Source organism: Anguilla rostrata, chromosome 12 (assembly GCF_018555375.3).
Source record: "Anguilla rostrata isolate EN2019 chromosome 12, ASM1855537v3, whole genome shotgun sequence".
In the NCBI taxonomy this organism is placed as follows: domain Eukaryota; kingdom Metazoa; phylum Chordata; class Actinopteri; order Anguilliformes; family Anguillidae; genus Anguilla; species Anguilla rostrata.
In genome coordinates, this window is record NC_057944.1 from 24,032,341 (window position 1) to 24,055,478 (window position 23,138).

General features: G+C 44.2%; 1 protein-coding gene across 2 annotated transcripts; it reads right to left on the reverse strand.

Moving 5' to 3' along the window:
* Positions 1 to 3,035: 3,035 nt before the first annotated feature.
* On the reverse strand, positions 3,036 to 22,881 carry kcnj5 (potassium inwardly rectifying channel subfamily J member 5). 2 transcript variants are annotated; one of them, XM_064302549.1, is made up of 4 exons: positions 22,713 to 22,881; positions 13,354 to 13,440; positions 10,712 to 11,585; positions 3,036 to 3,946 (listed from the first exon to the last, which is right to left on the reverse strand). In XM_064302549.1, the coding sequence occupies exons 2-4, from the start codon at positions 13,414 to 13,416 to the stop codon at positions 3,585 to 3,587; spliced, it is 1,299 nt and encodes a 432-aa protein (XP_064158619.1). In that variant the 5' UTR covers positions 13,417 to 13,440; positions 22,713 to 22,881; the 3' UTR covers positions 3,036 to 3,584. The 2 variants fall into 2 exon arrangements, with proteins under 2 accessions (XP_064158619.1, XP_064158620.1); XM_064302550.1 differs by lacking the exon at positions 22,713 to 22,881 and adding an exon at positions 21,808 to 22,045.
* Positions 22,882 to 23,138: the final 257 nt, after the last annotated feature.

Sequence of the window (23,138 nt, forward strand, 5' to 3'; positions counted from 1 at the left end):
ACACGTTAAAATATATGTCATGTCATAATACACATACACATTAAAATATGTGGGGTGTAAAAATTCCAGTTACAACAGTAATGCCATGCTTATATCTTATGATTTTCATGCCCAATGGATTTGTGTACTTTATAATGCTATAATTACACTCTGAGCACTTGCAGTATAAATTATGAATAATACTTGCAAATGAATACCGATATTGTTGGCTTTCAAACATGGGAAAACTTATGTAATTTTTTCCATTTTGTTCCACCGAAAGATGTTTAACACCTCAAAGCAATATTATGAACATTATTCCATTTGAATATTTCAAGGTCTTTTGGTCTGTCCATGAAAAATATCAATAACAAAAACATTAGCCTGACTTTCAGCATTTAAATTAAATGATAAATTAATTTCAAAGCCATATTTATTATAAAAGTAAACCTTAGAGGTACATGTGGTGTTTTTCTTTTTGAATTCCCCTTCAGTGCCTTCCAGGAGAGCACTTGTAGTATCATGTCTCTCTAAATTTTGCAGCCTCTATACATGTCCGTGTTTCATTATACACAAGCCGATCAGGCCAAAGGGTACCTGTGATGAATTCATTGCGACCAACTTTTGCTTTCCTCAGCTTCAACTCCATCTCCCACCGTTAATTTTTGAGTTGCCCCGGGTTACAGCGATGCCTGTGTCCCACACAATCCAGCCACTTAAAATATGCTAACGCAAACAGAAGAGAACACAGCTACTCAGAAACGCTACTAAGCGTTTTCGGCTATGCACGTTTAGGCCGCACTTTAAACATAGGGAGAATTTTGGAGACCTGACAGCTCAGGAGTATGAGTTTCACTGTGGTGCAGTGGGGAAAAAAGTTCAGTCAAATAGAACCATGGGTTGATAACTTGGAAACTCAATTACTTTATGAAGACCTTCACTTGCCAGTGTCACCCATTTTACATCCTTATTATATTGGTCTTAAAACGTTCTACTGTGTACCTTTAAATGGATCTATTTTGTTTTCTTACAGAAACAAGCTTCGGTTCTACGGGCCACATCATGCCTACGGGGCACAAAGAGAGTGGTTTGACTCAGCAGAACACAGAAAGCTGTTCAGAGTTCTCTGAGTGCTAGAAGCACAGTATTTTTAGCAGTGTCTCAAATGCATTCGGCAAATCAACATGAACAGTCCCTGTAAAAGAGGGGGAAAATGCAAGGTGTTTAACCTTTCTGTCAGGAATCAATGTCATTACATGATGCAGCTATCACCTTGCATTTTTAAAGACATATAGTGAGTACTGTCAATGACACATGCAGCAGCCATTAAATCAGACACAAAACACCCACTTCATCACATTATGCCAGCCTTGTAAGAAGGCATGTACAGTATTGTGGCCTCCATGTCTAGAATGGGTTGAGTTTACCCCTGTTGTTTTATCGCAGAAAAACCCTTCAGCACTGCCTCTCTTGTGGAAAGAGTGCCTCATATTGGCCAGTTAAAAAGCACAAACATTATCTTCACACCACCTCACACTGCACACCCTTACATTCTTACACTCTCCTACCACCTCACATCCGCATACCCTCCCACCACCCCGCCCCTACACCAATGTGATGTACTGCATCCATTAGAATGAACATCACATTATGGAGGAGAGAAATTGACTATTTACTTAATTATACTAAGGAATGATTATATTGGCATTTACCTATGCAGAACACCTATCAGAACGAACACAGCTATTCAGTAAAGATGTGGTTTATCTGGCCATTTCTGATTTTATTCCCATGAGAATACACACAGAATACTTGAGCTTTCTTGTTTCACAGGAAACAATTGCATTTTTGTCATGATGGAACAGGTCCTAATTTCATAATAATGACTAAACATAATACCACAATGACAGTTAAAATAAATGGGACAAATGAGCAAATATCCATAATAACAAATATGTAGAGGGGATTTATGCTTTATTTTAAACTTTTAAAATACCTGAATCCTTGAACAGTTCCCCACATAGGTTCTCTCGTGTCAGACACCAACAATTTGGTTACCAAATATTTGTAGAAAGCATTTGAGTTTGCATGCCTACAAAATACCCTGTATTCATAGTGAACTGAAAATAACTTTATGACAGAAGCATTTAAAATTTCATGCAAGCCTGGACACACATGGTGCCCTCAGAAATGACTTTGGGGAAAGTTTAAATGTGACACACGTGGGAAACAGGATGGCACTGACAGTAAACGTGGTGGCTATGGATATACAATTGCAAGCAGAAAAAAAACAGTCGCTGCATCTGGAAATCAAAGCAGAAAAATGAATTACTGTGATAATCAAAAACCTGTGAGTCATAACAAACCGTAACTGAAAGCAATGCAGGCACACAAAACATTACCCTTTGCGCAGGGCAACAGAGGCTTTTACATATTGAATATGACATTACATAAACCAGCTCCGGTGATTAAATGCGTCCCCATTTCTCCTCACACAATAAAATCAGACAGCTTCACCTCTGCGGATCAGGAAACAGGATTTATGGATATTTTCCTGTTGCTTGAGCCTTGTCTTGTATATCAAAATAAGGTGCAGTGTGTTGGAGTTGGATTAATACCGAATAAGATGCCCAAAAGCTTGGGTGGCAAACTCAGGCCATTTTTCCAGCCACTTAGGATGGTGTCACTCAATCTTACTGCAGGCCATGTGTGGTGAATGTACTGCAAAGATATTTTAGAACAAAATTACAGGAATTCAAACACAAAGGCAGAAGATGATATTTTTTTTGCTATGGTCTGAATTACATCAGTTCCCTGTTAGACATTGCAGGTACTAACACTGTACCTATTTACCTATTTGGGGTGATTTTCAAGTAATAATAATAAAAAAACCTACAAAGCTCCAAAAACATGATCACAATTTTATTATTATAGTTATAATTATAATTATTATGAATAATAATAATTCTTGTTATTAATAATAGTAATAATAATAATAATAATATAGCCCTGACTTTAAGTTTTGTTTGTTTTAATGTACTTTTGGCTGTCCTCTCTTCTTTCGTTTTCCAGCTGATGATAGGGGTGTGGGGAAATGAGTAGGTGAGACAAAGTAGGAGGAGCGGCAGAGCTTTAATTATATCATCAGTTGCCAGGTTAGCAGGGAGGAGGGACCTCAATGACATCATTAGAGCTAGATCAGAGGAAGGCAGCCGCTGTTTTGTAAGACCAAACAAGCCAGGGTGCGAGTGTCCTTCAATGGGTCGGTGCACAGACCGTTAGTTCCCAGGGCACATCGCTGCAGCACCATACTCATCTAACCGATGATGAGAGCTGGTGGCTGATTGGCTGGGTCTTTTGTGATGCCAGCTGTGAAGAAGCTGCCCCCATCAGAGACCCTCAGGGGCCATGCTGACAGCTCGTTAAGCAGAAGACAAGAGCTAATTAAAATGCCCTGCTGGGCAGATACCTCAGTAAGCCCAAAGAATTCCCTTTGCATTCAAGACAACAAACTCAGGTTTAAAATGTCCAGTTTAAAACAATGTGAATATATATGTAATCGTCCTTCAGTCTGTAAATGCGTCTGTCTGTCTGTCTGGCGGGTGTCAGGGCTGATTTCCAAAGGTGGCAGCCGAGCCATTAGTCTCTCCTCTCTCCCCCTCCTCGTCTTCTCCCTCCTCCTTCTTGTTCTGGGGCTCAGAGAGTAGTTGGGGGGAGGAGAGCGGGTTCAGGGGGAGGTTCTTGGTGTCGGGAGTTAAGGGGGAGAGCTGGGAGAACAGCTGGCCCTCCCGCAGGCTGGCTGCTAGCTCTTTGGCACTGCAGGAAGGGGTGTTAGTCTCGTAGATGTCATGGAAGCTGTTGTAGTCCACCTCATAGAAGCCCTTCTCCAGGGAGAGCACTGGGGTGAACCGATACCCCCACAGCACCTCTGTGTCCAGGTAAGAGCTCCGAGCCTGACAGGTCATCCCTGCACACACAAATACACACATACATGAGGAGGGAGGGAGGGAGGAAGAGGGAGAAATAGAGAGAGAGACAAGTTGTTTACTTTCATGGATAGTAAACATAACTGACCAGATACAAACAGGAATAGGCCTACTATCAATTCCAAAATGTTTATGCCACTTTTGGTGTAGTCATTATACCATCCCTTTTTAACAGAGAAAATTCATTGATATAACAGACTGAAGTCCTCCTATCTGCCCTGCCACGAAACCAGGATCTCCACCATTAGAGGCATTTTTCAGACTGAGAACAACTGCGGACACTCATATGAAGTTAGGTAAATCTACAATCCATTTCCTATGTCACTCTTCAAGCAGAATAACTGCCTAAAGCAGGGGTGGCCAGAATTAAGGGCCAGTGTGGGTGCAGCGCTATGATACTTGATTCAACTAATGAACTAATTATGGTCTTCAATCAAGACCTTGTTAAATAGAAATCGACGTCATAGTGCTGAGTAAGACAACAAAGCTTCAACAACAGAGACCTATTTCAAAATTAAGACTGGAAAGCAGGGCAACTGGTTAACACAGAAAAACTGTGCAAAGGGAGAAGGATGTCTGAAACAAAATGGTTGTAAATTTAATGAACTGCCCCATAACTTGGTGGGTTTTGGTTTGAATCCCAGGTTAGGCTTTACTACTGTTCCCATGAGGAAGTGTTGAATATAAATGTTGTGCTAAATATATCATTTCGAATGATCGGCTGCACTGAAAGAGGCAGCCATGACAAGAGCAGTTAGACGGCCCTTTTCCAGAAGGCGCCTTTCCACTTGAAATGCTCTGGCTTCTTACAGCCAGGGGAAGGTGACGTCATACTGGCTGATCCTGAATGACGGCCAAATTGTAAGGCCACTGTGCTTGCAGCATTGGTGCGTGGGTGTGACTTCTGATGCCTACTCTCCCCCCGCCATTCCCCCCCTGCCGCCCCCGCCCCCGCCCCCCTTTGCATTCATTCCAAGTGACATTTCCACTGCCTGTCACTCAACCGTAGCCTTGAACCAATGAGCTAGCGGAACAGAGGATTTCAGCAGAAGGAGCACTGGTGTGTGTCCTAAGGATTGAACCCTGTAGCCATGCGCAGAACCTTCAGAGAAAGCAGGCGCAGCTACCATGAGCGTCTCTTAGCAGACAGAACAATGTTGCCCTTCGGAGAACGAGGGAAAAAGACTCACTCTGCAATCTTGCATGTATCAGATACAACAAATAAGAGCCTTGTGGAAGATGTTATTTTTTCATTGTTGGAAAAGCGCAATACAGCCTACCGGGGTAAATTATTTCAAGAGAGAATAATCCAAAGGATTTGATGCATCGGTGCTTAATACAGTGTGTTATCCTCTTTCAAGGCAAATCGTTAAGGCAGCTGGCTCCTTGCTCTCACTCGCTGTCATTATAAGCGAGGTTTTCGGCTTCAGATAAGCTTTTCATCCAATCAGGCCCTGTCATTGTGTCTGACAAAATCCTGGGCTCTGCCAGTAGCAACTGTTTAAACAGCCTCCCAGATTTGGCTCTGTTAAGATGATTAGCTGATCTGAGTACAGTGTCCATTTTTCTCTTTTTTTAACAGATGCCCGTCTGCCCCTGCTTGTCTCCTTTATCGAGTGGAGACAGCTGTGATCTGTTAAAAAAAAAAAAAAACACCTGATTAGTGATCAATGTTTTGACAGGGGAGGCATTTTAATGCAGGCAGGCCCCAATTAGCAGCATTTGGACCTACGGAATAGGATTTGCAGTAATGCCACTCTGTCTCACACATTAAGGTTTTTTTTTTTAAGTTCAGTTCACACTGTACTGTGTACAGGGGTACCACAGTCCAGGTAAAGTCCATGGTGTCTATAGGCTTTTGTGGTTTTCTTTCAAACAACAGCACAAGGAACAAGATTTGTAGACTTGCTGAAACACAGCAGAAGTAAACAGGCACTACAGTCCTCTCGGACTGACTGACTACAGGTCTGACACCACTAGTGTACACCATTGACGTTTGATTAAACAGTTGATAAAGTCTGGTGCTGTTTTGTACATCGCTGATTTTGAATAAAATTATCTGGAATTGCAGTTTGTTCAGAGAACCCAACCCGCTTTAAGTGCAAGAGGACGGCTTGTTAAATATTTATAGTGTCCTGCCATTATGAGCAGTATTAGGGAGGATTAAATGTGTATACAGGGGAAGGAGCCTATTCCGATTTGTGTGTCCTTTAAGAGAGCCCCAGGGGAGAGAGGCAGGGGTCCCTTTTTAGAATATTCCACATGGCTCAGGCGGGGGGGGGGGGTTGGGGGTTGACCCCATACCCCTACAACAGCAGGGCCCAGATCTCTACCCAGATGGCCAGAGCCTCCATAGATGAAATTTTAAGGCCGACATTTATGGTTGCCTCTTTGCCTCCCAATTTGAGTTGCCAGCTTTGACTTTTTCCAGCCAAATTGGCTGAATTTATCACAAATTTCTCACTGGCTTGTGGGATTGAAAAGCCAACTGGCAGTTTAGCTGTTTTTCTATGCCCCCCCCCCCCCACCCCTCCCCTTCTAAAATCAGGTCAGCGTTAGTAAAAACCCACAAATTGGGCTAAATAGTGAGCCGGGGAACTTCCTGATCACAAATAGCCACATTTGTGTTTCCTTAATGGCAAGTTCGGTTTGAGAAGCTGGTTGGCAGTTTCAGATTTTTGTGCTTTTTCCAAAATGAAGAATAGCAAAAGCATTTTGGCTGTGTGACATCATAGAGTTGACATTTTTGAAAGACAGATGATATCATGTTGGCTTGAGATTTTGAAATCTGCCTGGTAGCTGTGCTTATTTTACCACTGTATTGTTACAGAAATCATTCCAGTTCCATAAATGCATTTGCTGAAATTGCAAACACCCTCTAAGCCATACAGTAGATAGAGGAAGTTGTCACCTAGCTAGGGGTTTTCCACAGTCTACACAGACCTACATCCTCTCTAATATATTCTCTGCAAAGCATCATGTTAAGTGACCAAAACCATACACATGCAAACACACACACACAAACCCTTCCCCAAAACACATCAGCAGAATGTACAGCACTAATGATGTCTGTACAGTCCTTGTCCACAGAACCACCCACCCCTTCCTGTGGCAGCGTTTCTCCACTTTGCCCTACACTGCTGACTCTTTGCAAACGACAACTGTGCAGCTGCAGTATTGCAGGGCATTTTATGAGCAGCCACGCAGGGCTTTGCTTCTGGGCGCAACGGCTGGAAATCAAGAAGAGAGGGTGGGAATATATGTCACTGGGAATGCCCTGCAAGGCCTTTGGAGATGCATTACGGTGCCATTTTTCAGGTTGAAAATCTGCTTATTTCAACTTTTCAATTTTTCTCTGTTTAGCTAAAATCAAGATTGGTTTTCTTTTATTTATTTATTTTCTCACTATTCAGTCTGAATTAATGAAGGGCTTGTTACACACATCTATGCCGTGAGTGAACTGTAGGCTGACCTGGAAATTTAGTGCAGGTAATCACTTCTGCAGTAAGCTTTGGCAGGTTTATTTGCTTTCACACCATTAAAAGGGAATGAGCTATGAGCCGTTGGAAGACACCTCGTGCACTGTTCTGAATAATGGTGGGATAATTGACCGTGGAAACAAGCTTATTCATTCCTGATGATAAGTGGGTGCTTCGATTAAAAAGTGACTGGGCTGGGCCCAGCTGGGAGCAGGCAAAGCCGGGAGCCCGGACTCCCGTGTGATGGACTCGCGAGTCATTAACTCTCAATCATGGTCTCGAAGAACGCCATTGCTATCGAACGTACGCGGAGCCTAATCCATCACTCAAGCAAAGTAGGTTTCATTTTGGCTCAACCTCGACTCAATAGCCTCACTAACCTGAGACATCAGCCAGGTTTCAGTTGCACTGGGCTTATATTTAATTCACACAAATTTGGCAAAATCAATGCTTATAAATGAGAATCGTCTATGTTTTCCACCCCGAGTTCTAGCATTGATTGCACGTCTCATAAACATGGTTTCTAGTCATTCAAAGGAAGTAGAGATAAATGGCTTCCAGCTTGGAATAATTCCCCCATGCAGTCTAGAACCCATCATGATTTGCGTCAGAAAGAAATTCCCTGGTCACACAGGTTGGACACAGGGATCACCATGGTAACATAGGGATCACCGTGGTCACACAGGCATCACCGCGGTAACAGAGGGATCACTGCAGTTGCACAGGTCCGGCAGGATGCGTTCATTCCCACAGGCCAGGTGGAAAAAGATGTGATTCCACATGCTGATTGAGCACTGGCCCACTGAGGTGAGCTGTGAAAAAATCGAATAAAAATCATAAAATATCTGGAGCAGAAGAGTTCAGGAGCATGAACAACCACACTGGATCTGATTACATGCCTGCTTTTTTCTGCCTTTAAAAATAGAATGTAGAAAACAACAAAAATGATCTTATCTTCACCACTTGCATCATTACTCATAAAGTAACAGAATTACAAAAAAATAAAAATAAATAAATGTATCATTATGTGTAGAACCTTATCATATCAGACCCTCAAAGGAAAACAGACTGTTTACTGTGCTTACAGGAAGTTTGCAGGGTTTGAAAAAAAATATTGCAGTTGCTAAACATTCTACTGGATCAACATTATGTGAGCCTTAAGTTGGTGTCTTTGATGGTGTGGTCAGCTACAAAAGTTAACCCAGTGTGATAGGCTTACATTGATTGGACAAGCAGGATCAATATTGTTACTGTTTTGTTATGCCTGTATCTTTATTTGATGACTTGGGGTTTTCCTTTGATCCTTGGGTATATAAGGGAAAAAGAGAAATGGTTCAAGGATACTCATCAACATGGTGTCCTGTGCGTCAAACGCGCATAGCCATTCAACTACACCCTGAATATATATTCAACTATACGCATTTTGCACCATTGTATATTATAATTTTTTAACATACTGTAAAATAACTTGCATTCACCTTAACATGGCATTCCTCTTTGACTCTTACCGCTGCACATCGCTGTGGATTCTTACACATATATTTTCAAAAATAATTCTCCAAAGAATTTCAAATACTTCCCAACCTATATCCTGTACATACTACTTCTTGGATATTATTGCTAATTAACTAATGATATCCTGCGTCAAAGTGCCATGTATAATTAATTATATTTAGATGAGCTCCTTTACTGTCCTTGGGCAGAGAATAATAAATTATGCTTGTCTTAAATTGATGTCTGAATATGGCAAAATATTACTGTGTTGCCAGAGGGGAAAACCAAAGCAATTAGCCATTTTCCCCTCAATAAATAAATAAATAGATTTTTCAAACCAATATTCTATATAAGAACACCAAAGTCCATTTAAGATGTGGCTTCGAATCTTCTGGATGCAATCTCATCTGCAGGAAGCTTGAAAGTGTATACGAGGGATGTTGATGCTGCCTGCCTGCCTTGAGAAGCATGTGATGTCCTAAAATCTCTGTTTAGTATATTCAAAGTTGGAATACTACTCTCTGCTGCACCAACGTGGCTCGGCAGCTCCTAGTCTGATGTCAAAACAGAAGAACAGATAAGGGTGCGGAGTTCCTGAATTTATCCGATAACAAATTGTGCCCAATAAAAAGCAAACCTAGGTTTCAGGCCTTTCCTTCCCTTGCCCCTAACTGTTGTTGTGGCAACACTAGGAGCGATACAAACAGGATTTGATGCCACCAACCATCGTGTAACCCTGCTCATTTGACCCCCAATTCTGTTTACCATGCCTCGCCATGCTTGCAAAGGCTGAATTGGAGACTGTTCCAGGAGCCAATCAGATGTGTGTTTATGGGGCTGGCACAGTAAATTCTTCTGGGTATTACTCAGTCAGGGGAGGAAGCCGTGCCCCGTGCATCGTCATGGCAGCCACCACTGCCATCATACTGCCGCCACACCGTCTCCCAGGACATTCTAGAAAGTGTCAGTGCCAACACGGTCAATATGGGCTGTACTTAAAGCCTGTAGGAATAAAGCAAAATTTGGCCAAACATTTAACAATCTAATCAGTGTTGGAAAGTAAAGTTAAACTCATCCCCAGTATTTGGTTACAATCAGCTGGAACTCGTAAGTAGCGCAATTCTTCAGCCTGGAGGTGGAACTAATTAGTGAAATCAGCTGGCTGAGTTCATGGGTAGAAGAAACACATGGCAGGACTTTTATTTTCTTTCCACCCCTGAATCTAATGCATTACTCTCGTTTTTCTTGGTTTAGTTGAAACGTTGACAAGAAGTTGTTTTTAGGTGAGAAAGGTTTAAAGCCAAATGAGTTGCTCTGAACCACTTCCTGAGAGACAAGTTGACCTAACCGCATTATGTGGCATTTATGGCACACAGTTCTTTTTTTCAGTGAGGAGCGGATGGGTTCAACAGAGTTGTTTTGGGTTAAATTGACAGTTTAATGAGTTGTGAAATTGTGAAGCATGAATCCCAAAATTGCAGTGCTACTCTCTTGCACCTTTTCCTTTGAATCTGTCATGATTTAAGTTGGGTGATTTGCATGACTCAGTGATTTTCACAACATAGCTCCACCCATTATCAGGATCATGAAGCTTCACTCTTATCATTATTTTAACAAACAAAGAAATCCACTCAACTGCAACCAGTTGCCTATAATAGCTCTCTGACCTTAAAAAAAGGTTGTCCCAGGCACAAGCAATGACAGCATTCACATTTTCAGTAATGTGCTGAAATCTTTGGTTAGCATTCTGTGAGAGGTGAAAATGGCACCCACCCGTGGCTTCCACCATCCCCTCCAGGATTACCACGATCTCAAACTCCTCCTTCTCCATCTGTGCCTGTGACATCTCCCAGAAGGGACTCTTCTCATTGATCTCATGTGAGATGATGAGTGGTGACACCAGGAAGAGACGGTCGTCGCCCGTGTCAAAGCCGATGTTGATGTCAGTCTGGTTGAGCGGGATGAACTCGCCCTCCTTGGTCTGCTGGGAGCGGATGAGCTTGGCCCTGATGGACGCCTCCACAATGTGTGAGTTGCGTAGGTCCCCTACGCGAAACATCAGGCACAGCTTGTTGTCCCGCACCGAGATCACTGCCTTATGGGAGAACATGAGCGTCTCCGCCCGATTCTTGGGCTGCGAGATCTTGACGAACATGCAGCCCACCATCATGGCATTGACGATGGAGCCCAGTATGGCCTGCACCAGCAGCAGGACGATGCCCTCCGGGCACTTCTCGGTGATGACGCGGTAGCCGTAGCCGATGGTGGTCTCCGTCTCGATGGAAAAGAGGAAGGCCGAGACGAAGCTGTTGAGGTTCTCCACGCAGGGGGTCCAGCCCTCCTCGTCGGCGTGGAGCAGGTCGCCTCTGATCAGGGCGATGAGCCACCAGAGCAGGCCGAAGAAGAGCCAGTTGACCACGTAGACCAGGGTGAAGATGAGGAAGCTGAAGCGCCAGCGCAGGTCCACCAGCGTGGTGAACAGGTCGCTCAGGTAGCGGTAGGTCTCCTGGACGTTGCCGTGGTGGACGTTGCACTTGCCGTCCTTCTGCACGTAGCGCTGGCGCACCTTCTTGGCCGGCTCGGCGATGAGGTGCGTGCGCTCCGTGGAGATCTGTGCCTCCCTCAGGTGTTTGGGAAGCTTTTTAACCTGCGATCAGAAAACAAAAGAGACAGGCAACGTGTGCTTCTTCATTAGCTTGTTTGTGCAGAATCCTAACTATTCAATTACCTAGCAGACACATTATCCAAGGTGACAGTTTATATTTTATATAATATTAACAGATGCAATTGAGCCACGCTGCTCAAGGGCTCCATTAATTAACGGAATATTCAATTTTTTAAAGTATTAATGGAAATTGCTCAAGGGTACTATGCCAATGCCTTTGCCCCATCGCCATGGCTTTTTTGTCCCCCTCTGCCTTCTGTTATGGCAAATACAGGTTCCACATTTCTGGTGAAGTGATGAGGGGACACAAGCACATACATGACCCCATTATCGACACACCAGAATCATGCATCACAAAAATGTTATCTGCTCCTTGTTTCTATTTAAAGAGCCACATGTATGGAGGTGGGGGATATAGTTTGATTAGTTACTGCTAAGCACTGCAGTGTCACCATATTTTTATCACATTATCACCATGGCTTTACCTGCACCAGCAAATAACACAAATTGAGATGTTTAACCAAAGATAAACACCACAAAATACTAACTTTATTATTTTTACTGCTTTATTTTTTTCCTTTTTTACTCCATCCAGTTTTTGTGACATTAGCCCATGACTCTGAAATGCCATTCTGTGGATTGAAGCCATGCATGCTTGCCTGGCTTATGTTGAAAATGTATCCATCGTCTACTCCTGTGGATTCTGGAGGCTGATTTGCCTTTAAAACGAGGCCTCAGCTGTCCCTTACACTTGCTTTCACCTTTTACATTTCCCAGGGGAAATGTCACATTAGAGTCAGCCACATAAACACATACACACATGCGCACACACACGCACACACACACACACACACCGGTAATTCACAGCACAGTGAATCACAACTATGCGCCCACATCCACCAACGCACATCTACTTTTGTCAAGCGGCAAAGGTTCTCCTGTCAAAAACCGCACTCCAAATTTACAGCTCTAGACAAACAACTAATATTCCATGGACAGTTAACCATATTTTACCAAGAAAAATAAATGTCTGTATAAACTGAGAGAAAAAATGTTAATGTTAACTAATAAGCTAACGAGGGGAGAACATGGCAGAGAGAGATGGACAACGGAATCCAGCTTCAGAGTTTATTGTCACATCCTAGGCCACCTTGTGGCACTTGCAAATTTATTTTCTTACTTTTGAACAATATGGATGCATAAAGCAATTAGTGTCTAGCAGTGTTCTGTCAATTGGTTAATTAGCTACCTATTCAACCCCCCCCCCCCCCCCAAGTTCCCAAATGAGTGAAAAAAAATTAGCATTGATTTTATTGATTTGTTGCTCTCATTTACAGCCTCGACAAAATGCTACCATGTTTGCTTGGAATTAAATGGCCATTATATGAAAATACAACTCTGAAAAAAGGAGAGCGTGGTGAGAGCCTAATTGAATGATTGACGGACCTGTCAGAGGCAGTAAATGCCTCTCTCTAAGATCCCTTGGGGTGGCTGATTGTGAAGTGATCTATAAGTCATTGCTCATTCCTTTACAAACATTCTGGTTGGAGGCCATTGACCTGGTGCCTTCTGATGCCTGACATAATGCATCTTTTCTCCATTTTCTGTAGCACTTGTCATGGTGTGGCTCGCCTGTAATGGTACTCAGCTTTGAACTAATGAATCTTAGGACGATCTGGGATGCATCAATATGGATTGTGTGTGTGTGTGTGTGTCTGGACACCTGGGCTTGTGCTGGAATGAGTCTGACCTCTCTGGGGGTGACTCCAATCTCCATGTCCTGGTCCATCTGGACTCGAGAGTCTCCGGCCATTCTCAGCTAGCTAAAGCTGGACATCTGGAGAAAGAGAGAGATAGGGAGAGAAAGGGAGAGGGAGAGAGAGAGAGAGAGAGAGAGAGAGAGAGGGAGAGAGAGAGGGATGGGGGTGTTGTCATTTCCACATTGTTGGCTAGCTTTAATGTGTTGGATGATTTCACACTATACTGCTGTATTTAAGCCCCTGATTACTGGTCTCAACCAGAACCACACATCTGTCATCTGGAAACATCAGTCACATTAAACACCTGTGGTTCAGATGGCACGGATTCGGAATATGATCACAGCTTAAAAGTACTTCCTGGCAGAGAGCTGTTTGTGAAAACCATTTACTTAATTAGAGTCAAGCGTTAAGTGCCTGATTACATCTTGTTTGCATTTCTATTTTGTTAAATCAGTTCTTCCCATGTCTAGAAGCAGCAGGACATAGTGTTCTGGACTTGTGTACTGTGTTTACATGGTAGATTAACATTTTGTAATAAAAGTACTCTCATTTTTTAGGATGAATTCAGTCATCCTTTGAAATTGCTGTTACCCTAAATTATAACCCCAAACCTAACCGTAACCCTAACCCTTCCTCCTCTCTTTCTCTCTCTCTCCCACTCTAGAAGCTGATTCACCTAAAGAGTAAGAGGCCTCAGTTAAGCCTGGCACCTGCGCTCACCTTTTACATTTCCCCAGGGAAACGCCACAGAACAGATCACAGTTTTGCCAGAGACAACATCTGCTACTCTCACTGTTAACAGAACAGGACTAGACACAAGGTAATTCAGCCATAAATCTGCGAAAAATAAAATAGACAAATTCCACAGACAAGCCCATATTCTAATTCTGAAAGTCAAAAACCATCTTAGGCAGTGAATTTAATCAAAGTCATTAAAAATATGTTTATTTTATAATGTCACTCTGATAAGTAAGGTCTTTGAGTTTTTTGACAATGCGGGACGAGCTTCACATGAAGATCACATTTGACATAATTACAGTATTGATTTTCAAAGCATAATCTTGGCCTGTGTGTAATTTTTTGTCACTGTTTGTTTTATTTATATTTTGTGGGCCAAAATCATTATTTTGTGACATTTTAATGAGGAATGTATGTTTTTGGTGTGGAATTGTACAGCTGTGGTCCATTGCATTGTTCTGATTAAAGTCTGACTTTGTAAAAACTAAAGCGACTCAGATTACAACATGCACAATGACACTGACATATTTCTCTTGAGCAACACACACCAATGACCCCTGCTAGAAACAAAATTTATATCTGAATGCATTTCATCAGCATATCAATTGTGTGGTGAGCTGAATGCTGTCTAACTTCCTGTTTCAAAACGTCTCTTTTTGGAAGGACAAATACCTAAACAAAACTTATCAGGTCCCATTTCACTTTCTTGAATGTGCCAATACATTTTAAATTTGCTAAGATTAAATGGCTGAATGGGACAGATCACAGTATTGCTAAAAACAAAAGCACATAAAACATGTCAGCTTTCAATGACAGTTGTATGCAGCTCAGGCAATTAACTGAACAAAATAAACACAAAAATACTATGGCAAGTCTGACCTATGAGTGAGCAAGAGAATCAAGCTGTGAATAAGGAAAGTTCACAAGTGAGATTTGAACCAGAAGGCTGAACACTCCCCATTGGGTAACTTGGTAATATTATAGCGCCCTTCAGCTAGACTTAACCTGATTTGCTTCAGTAAAGGTCCAGATGTATTACTGGACCGTATTTAAGAAGTTAGGCAAGCCATCCTAGTTAATAATCTCTGCAATGCCCTCAAAGAATGATAAACCATCTGCACATTTCTTACTCAGAAATACTAAGATAAAACACTTCCTGTCATGTGTTTTACCTTTTCCTCTTCTGCTGATGGTAATAGCTGTAAGCTAATAGGAATCGGGGCTGCTTTTGTGTTTTTATTTTTTATATCTGCAGCAGGGAAATGATTTCAATGCAGATATCATAATGAGATCCTGAGGGGATGATCGAATTATGAGGCGTCGAAGACCCAAGGTGAGATCTTCGCCGTGCGTTCCCACACGTCTGTTTGATAAATGATACAGAGGCCAGAGCATTGTCAGGGAAATGCATGCAGATGAAAACCTTTCTGATGGCACTGCTTAATCACTAGTTCTGGACAGATCTCAACTAATCATGTAATGCAGTTTTTTTCCTAAATGACCTTGGCTTAGATTAAGGCTTAGACCATAAGTTTCTCTTGAATTATTTTCATGACCATTAAGGTTTATCTTCCTGTTCTAACTCTTTTTTCTTTTTTTTATGTCTGACTGTGCAGTGCAGGTGTAAACAAAACAAAAAAATTAAAACGAACAAAGCATATGGTGTTCTGTTACTTGATGTCAGGGACTGCATGCATGCAATTTGATCTTGGCTCTGGGAGCATCAGTACCCTGCTCTTATCAGAGCTCATGGGTACTTCACAATGTGAGCAATGATACTGGCAGCCAAACAACAGAAGGCTCAAATGACAGCAGAAAGCCATATATACAAGGCGTCGGGCACGTTGCTTATCTTGTAGCTATAAGAAGGTAACAGGCCCTTATCTCAGTGCTGTTAGCGACAGAAGGTTTTGCTAGTGTCGAGAGAAGTGAATGATAATGCGTCCAATGTGCTTGGCACTCGACTGTCATGTTCAGAAGGAGATTAATCCTGAATCCTCCCGCAAAAGGGGGACCGCAGCCTAATCTTTTCTGTAAAAGGCAATCTCTTGGCATGTTTCCATGGTTACTTTTTAACCGAGACCATAAAACTGCAAAAGGAATTTTGAAAACACAGAAGTGCTCTGGATTAGAAAAAGCAAGAGAATAACAACCCTTTTTTGGGGACTCCCTCCAAAATGCTTGTTTTGAACAGATGGCCGGTGCGGGGTTTAATCATCCCAAACGGTTACTAATTACTACAACGATAACACTACTGGGGATAGCTAATTACTACAACGGTAACACTACTGGGGATATCTAATTACTACAACGATAACACTACTGGCGATAGCTAATTACTACAACGATAACACTACTGGGGATAGCTAATTACTACAACGATAACACTACTGGGGATAGCTAATTACTACAACGATAACACTACTGGGAATAGCTAATTACTACAACGATAACACTACTGGGAATAGCTAATTACTACAACGATAACACTACTGGGAATAGCTAATTACTACAACGATAACACTACTGGCGATAGCTAATTACTACAACAATAACACTACAGGGGATACCTGGTCTATGGGGATATACAGGCCAGGGGCTTTTTTTAACAAATTGCCCTCGAAAATCATTAATCTGCGTGGAAAGCCTGTGTCAATGTCACAGCGGAGGCACTTAACTTGTACAACTGCATTTCATTTTCTCATTTTCAGGTGTAGAGAAAGCTCAGGTGCTGACACACTTCTGTTTCATTAATGAAACGCACAGTAACTGCAGGCAGACTGGAAGCTTCACTCAGTCTCTGTGAAGCGGTACTGTAGCCCTACTGAGGGTAATAAAGTGTGAGGAAGGAAAGGGTTAATTCCTTTATAATAACTAATAACATTATGGGTGCTTCTGCAGGTGCTTGTGACTGGAGCCTGGGAGCTTGCAGTTCTTTCCAGAACGTGCCGCTCTGGGTTGCGATGGACCCCAAACATGACAGATGCCAGCTTGAACCTGAGGAACTAAGGCTCTGTCACTCAAATCGCGATCCTCGAGGGTTGAGAACTGCTGGTTTTCCACCTTCCTTTTACATGGTAAAAGGAGGTGACAGTCTGACCAATCAGTAGCACTTAGTAGCACTAATAGTTGAGTTAATTTCCTGGGAGGAAAGAAAACCAGGGCTGGATTTGGATTTGAGGGCCAGTTTAAGTATCCATGAAGTAAGGGATGTAGATTCCCAACCACGGACCAGCCACCCCAGATTCATTGTTCGATCAGCCATCCCACAGCGGCGCCCCCCCCCCTGCCCCCACAGCCCCCCTCTCCTCCCTCCCCAGTCCTATCTGCATTCTCTCTGCATTCAGGACACTTCGAGGTCAGTCGGGGGCAAACGACTTGAAATATTGCGGGTCGAAAGCGCGGGCCTGTTTGGCACTGGGCCCAAAGAGGGTTTCTGTTTTCAATAAGCAGCCCCTGAGTCGCCTCTCCCAGATCACCTTCCCCAGCTTTTCCCCTGGGACATCCAATCGGGCCTTGAGGGACGATTAGCCTGAACCAATGACAAAGTTAGGAAGGGGGGGGTACACAGCAATACCCTGGAGGGACTAAGAATAACCCTTGTGCTCAAGATTCCCCCCCACCCCCCACACACACACACCTCCTCGCTGCCACCCTCTCTCATGTCCTGCATGGACCACCGTTACCCTCTCCCTCCCTGGCGCCAGAGGATATGCCATATTCTTCAAAGAGACAGTCTCAACGCTCCGGTCATATTGAGTAAACTTAGCAAGCTGGGGTTGATGAAGCTGGGGGAGGGGGTGTGCGGGATGACACCCACTCGACGTGGGGCACAGGGACATGCAGGAATATGGAGCTCACAGATAGGATGCTTGCCTCTTTTATTTCGGGAAGCTGCTATCAGGAGTCATGCAGGGCAGAGCCCGTATAACTCAAGTCTATGTTTGCTCTGAGATGGCGGTTGCTGGTGGGGGGGTGGGAAGTTCGGTTATACTGTCCTCAGCGAGGTGAAGGGGGACTCTGCTAGACTTCACTCCAGGGGACCCATTACGCACTGTACAATATTCAGTGGTAAATCAACTCTTACAGACTACATATGCTCTCAGTTGGACTCATATGTACTCTGTTAGAGTTGATTTAACACTGGAAATTTTACTGTGCACCTGCCAGATAGCTAATCAGAAGCTCAGGTGCCTGTCTGGTGTGTCCCTGTAGCACAAGGCATGTCCCAGCAGCCCATCGAACAGGGAGTGACTTTTCCCTGCAAAAACCCGGTCCCCTCTGGGATAATGTGATAATTGGAAAGGTGACGTATTCTGCCTAGGACATGCCTGAGTAAGCTCAATCAGGGCCAGCTCCTTCAGTGCCTAACCGGTCAGATCGATCAACGCAGACAGCTCAATGAGTGGAGTATAGCAGTTTTAGGGCTTTTTCTTCTGAGGTTGAGATTTGTTATACTCTGTATGGAAAAGCACGAGGTCTGTGCTTGATACCATGACGATGGAGGTAAACCTGCAGAGGTGAATGCACCAGGTGGAGGACACTTGTGTTTACATTATGTTCTATTCTTGTGCTTGAAATTGTAGGTCAAGCTACTCATGTTGAAATTTAGAGGTCAGTTCCCTTCATTGTAATGCCACTGAATCTATTCAGCATTGATATATGTCAATAAGTCAACCCACTGTACCTGCTTGTTTAGGGGGCTACTTGCCTTAAAATTTCTTTTCAGCATATGAAACGAATGTTCAGTTGGATTCAGTTCAGGTGAATGACTTGCCCAAACCATAGCACCCTCACCACCTAGTTTCACAGATGAGAAGGGGGTGGGGGTGCTTTGGATCTTTGACAGTTCCTCTAGGATTTCACATTTTGCTTTTACCATCAATCTTGATCTCATCTGTCGATACAACTATGTATAAATGTATAAAATGTATGTATAAAACGGGCTGTAATTTCTACACTGTGACACCAAAATGTATTAAATAATACCCTCTTATAAAAGCTATGAACCACTTAGAATTGTCTGATTATAAATCTAAAATTACTAAAATATACTAAATCTAAACCACACATTTAGTATATATTTCACATATTTCAAAATATCCAAACAATTGACTAATGTTTTTGATAACAGAGCACACATTAAAGCACCAACTGTAGACTTAGCATACATACTACAGGATGCTAATTTACATCAAAACACTCACCTTGTCAATAGCTATAGCACTGTTGTATCATTTTGTTTAATACAACTAACACAAGTTGTTGAAGTATGTGCTGCTTGCTAGAAAGTGAAGAGCTCACAAACAGTAGCATCGCCCGGTATTGTCATACATGAATTTCCAGGATAGAACGTGACCAAAAGGGGACAAGCTCTGATAAACAGCAAGTGACTCCTCCCTCTCGAAAAGGCTGATAATAATAAGAATAATAAATATTGTAATAAGGCAGCAGCAGTGTCCAAGAACAATTAGGGAACTGGGCTTGTAACTCAGAGCTTCTAGGTTTCATTGCCATATGAAACACTTCTGTTGTACTCTTGAGCAAAGTACTTAACCGGTCCTGAATTGCTTCTTTAAATTTTCATCTGCATATGTAAATTGATGGTTATGTAAAAAATGTAAAATATGTAAGCCCTCTGGATAATAACAACTGATAAATGCCTGAACATAGATGTGCTACTAATAATTAGAAAAATACTAGCAACTAATCATGCAGGTCGAAGGGAAGAAATCTGATGTGTGCAATGGCTTATGGGTATAAAATAGCAGAGAATGTTCTTTGGATGGATACAAAAGCCATAATGAGTGTGATGAGGAGAGTATCGTGTTAAGTTGACCTGTGATGACAGAGTTTGAGATCGACCCCCCCCCCCCCCCCCCCCCCCCCGCAGGCCCCCAGGCCCCCTAGGCCCCTGGACCCCCCCCGGCCCCCAGCCCTCGTCACCCAGCCTCCAGCCACCACAGCATAAGAGTCAGACCGCGTGATGAAGCTCCTCTCTGTCCGCCAACCCCTCACAGTGGGAGCAACGAGAGCCGCTCTCTCCCTAGCACCTGCCAGCGAAGACGGCTTTGCCAAATCCGCGTGGGGAGTACAGAAAAAAGAACCCAGGCAGGAAGTGGGATCTCTGTGCGGATTATTCTCTGCCGGGCTGTCCCTTTCTCTACAGCTAGTGCGCTTACTCCTCTTTCAACCAGAGGGATGGTAGCAGCTTTATAACAGACAGTTTTGTGGTCAAGTGTCTTTCCATGGGTTCACAGGCCACAGCAGATATAGCATGCAAATAAATCCCGGGCATGAACTTGAGAACGGCCTGCAATCCGTGATGGCGCCCTTCTGCTTTTAAACGCTCGAGCTTTGCATAGATAGCTGCGGTTTCATGAGTGCTGGCATCCGACCCTTTCCTCCGCAGAGGTGACAGATGTGATTCCACTTGTCATGTACGCCGTGTATCAGACTACCGGTCGTGCGAGCGGTGCATTCTTTATCAGTGAGCCTCAACCCTGGTCCTGGAGAGCCCCCGGGCTGCTGCTCTTTGTTGGTACTCAGGACTTAATTGATCAATTAATTAAAGCAGTTACACAGTCAATTCACCTCAGATTTCCCGGGTAAAAAGAAAAACAACGTACTTTGCGGCCTTCAGAGATCGCCCTCTGGTAGTTAAAACCTTGGTCCCGTATTTGGGTTATGAATGGAGGTCTAATTTAGGAGATTTGAATTTGAATTTAGAAGATGATTGCATCAAGCAGATGTCAGAATACCCTTTAGACAAGGCAGAGGGGTACAGCTCTGACATAATGAATGCTAAGTTGGGTAATTTATGTCAGTTGTAATGTAGAGTTCAATGGCACAAAGTTAAATCAATGGCAGACACACAGTAATAATATTGGATGGGAGCAAAATATCTGCATTTGCGAAGGCTGGACCAAGCCGAAATTGGGAACGGGTTGGGCACAATGACAGGGCTGATTCGCTATACCGTGAGAGAGGCAGTGGCTCCGCTTAACAGACTGCCAGTCTTTGCCTCAGTGCAGCGCAGTTCAGGGGTGAGCCAAAGGGCACCTCCATGCTGGCGAACTTCATCGCAATGGGACACCACTTACTGTCACCATGGCAATGGCCACCTGATTTTCCCCTGTGAGTGTGAACACGTGAGTACTGAAGTGCATGTGAAGGGTTCCAGAAAGGTGCAGTATGTGTGATCAGAGTCACTAATAAAGTTAGTTCCTACTTTCTACACACACACACACATACACACACACACACAGGCACACACACACCTACACATAAATGAAGCAATAGAGCTTAATAGAGCAAAATGTGCCATATATATAAAGAAATCCTGGTACTGCCTGTAATACATTCTAATCTAAGCACTCTGCTCCAGATTTTCCTGTTGAGAGTCTCCAGCTCCCAATTCCCCGGAACGCCAGCTCAGGAAATCCGGCAGCTTCCCACCGTGTCGACATCAAGATGCTTCTTCCAGCCCAAAGCGCAAAAGCACGGTGACCAACCCCCCTGCCCTGCCCCCTTCGCCCCACGGCCAACCTCAAGAACATCTTATTAATTCAGCTGTTATCGCCGTGGCATGAGAATCGATTCGGCGATTTACGCTGGGGAGCTGGGAACGCGTGCCGCTGCGCTCCTGCCCTTTGCATTTCACACGTGCTCAGGAGTGTACCATCCCAAAGAAAAGTGTTACCCACCTTTCCTTCTCTTCAGTTCACCTTCCTTAGCTCAGAGTATCCCAGCAGCAGTAGGCAGAACGAGCCTGACACTTTCTCAGTGCTGATAGCACTGATAGCTACGCTACGTAAAGCAGGGGGTGACTCCGCTGATACACATGCTCAGACAGGAGCTGATACCGCGTGCACGGACAGGAGAGTACCAGGGGTCACAACGTGTTCTGCGTGTAACCCACACTCCTCCTCCTGCACTCCTCCCGAACTCCTCATCTCACTCCTCATCCCACACTCCTCTTTCCGCATTCCTCATCCTGCACTCCCCATCCTGCACTCCTCATCCTGCACTCCTCATCCTGCACTCCTCATCCTGCACTCCTCATCCCGCACTCCTCATCCTGCACTCCCCATCCCGCACTCCTCATCCTGCACTCCTCCTCCCAAACTCCTCATCCTGCACTCCTCCTCCCGTACTCCTCATCCCGTACTCCTCATCCTGCACTCCTCATCCTGCACTCCTCATCCTGCACTCCTCATCCTGCACTCCTCATTCTGCACTCCTCATCCTGCACTCCTCATCCTGAACTCCTCATTCTGCAGTCCTCATCCTGCACTCCTCATTCTGCATGCCTCCTCCCGCACTCCTCATCCTGCACTCCTTCTCCTGCATCCTGCACTCCTCCTCCCGCACTCCTTATCCCGCATCTGGTACTCCTGCTCTCCCACTGCCAGTGATTCGAGTCTCCAGATGAGCAGTGGCGCTGGGAGCAGCAGAGCAACGGCGGGGCGATTATGGAACAGCGGAGGAACGCTTAGCGGAGCAGAGGAAAGAGGAGGAGAAGAGAGAGGAGAGAGAGAAGAGAGGGCTGACAGGAGAGGAGAGAGAGAGGGCGAAGGCTGAGGGACGTAGCGGACGCTGCAGCTCTTACCTCCGGTTCCCGGCAGAAGTGCTTTCCCAGCGTCAGCCCTGGCATCTCCACTGCTCTGCTGCTCCAATGCTCTGCTCTGCTCTGCTCCGCTCTGTTCAGCAGCCGGCCCACCCCCCACATTTTTCCTACCGCACCTCTCCACTCCTGAGTAGGGATGTGTGTGTGTGTGTGTGTGCGCGCGTGTGGCTCCCCTCCCTCCCTTCCCCCCAACCCCGCGCTATCCTCTCTTCCGCACGGAGCTGTTCCTTTGCCTCTTAGGATTTGTCCTTTGTGTGTGTGTGTGTGAGTTCGCCCGTGCGTGTGTCTCTGTGTGTCTGCCTACCATGTGGACTGACGCATTTTCCACAGAGGAGGGCAATGGAAGTGAAGCAGTCCAGCCAGAGAGAAATATAGATAGAGAGGGAACGAGTGAGTGGATGTGAGGAG

Coding starts and splice junctions, on each gene's coding strand:
- kcnj5 (XM_064302549.1), bottom strand. CDS start 13,416: ATGGCCGGAGACTCTCGAGTCCAGATGGACCAGGACATGGAGATTGGA. Junction 11,586..13,353: donor TTGGAGTCACCCCCAGAGAG/GTCAGACTCATT, acceptor TTCTGATCGCAG/GTTAAAAAGCTTCCCAAACA. Junction 3,947..10,711: donor GGGGATGGTGGAAGCCACGG/GTGGGTGCCATT, acceptor TTGTGTGTGCAG/GGATGACCTGTCAGGCTCGG.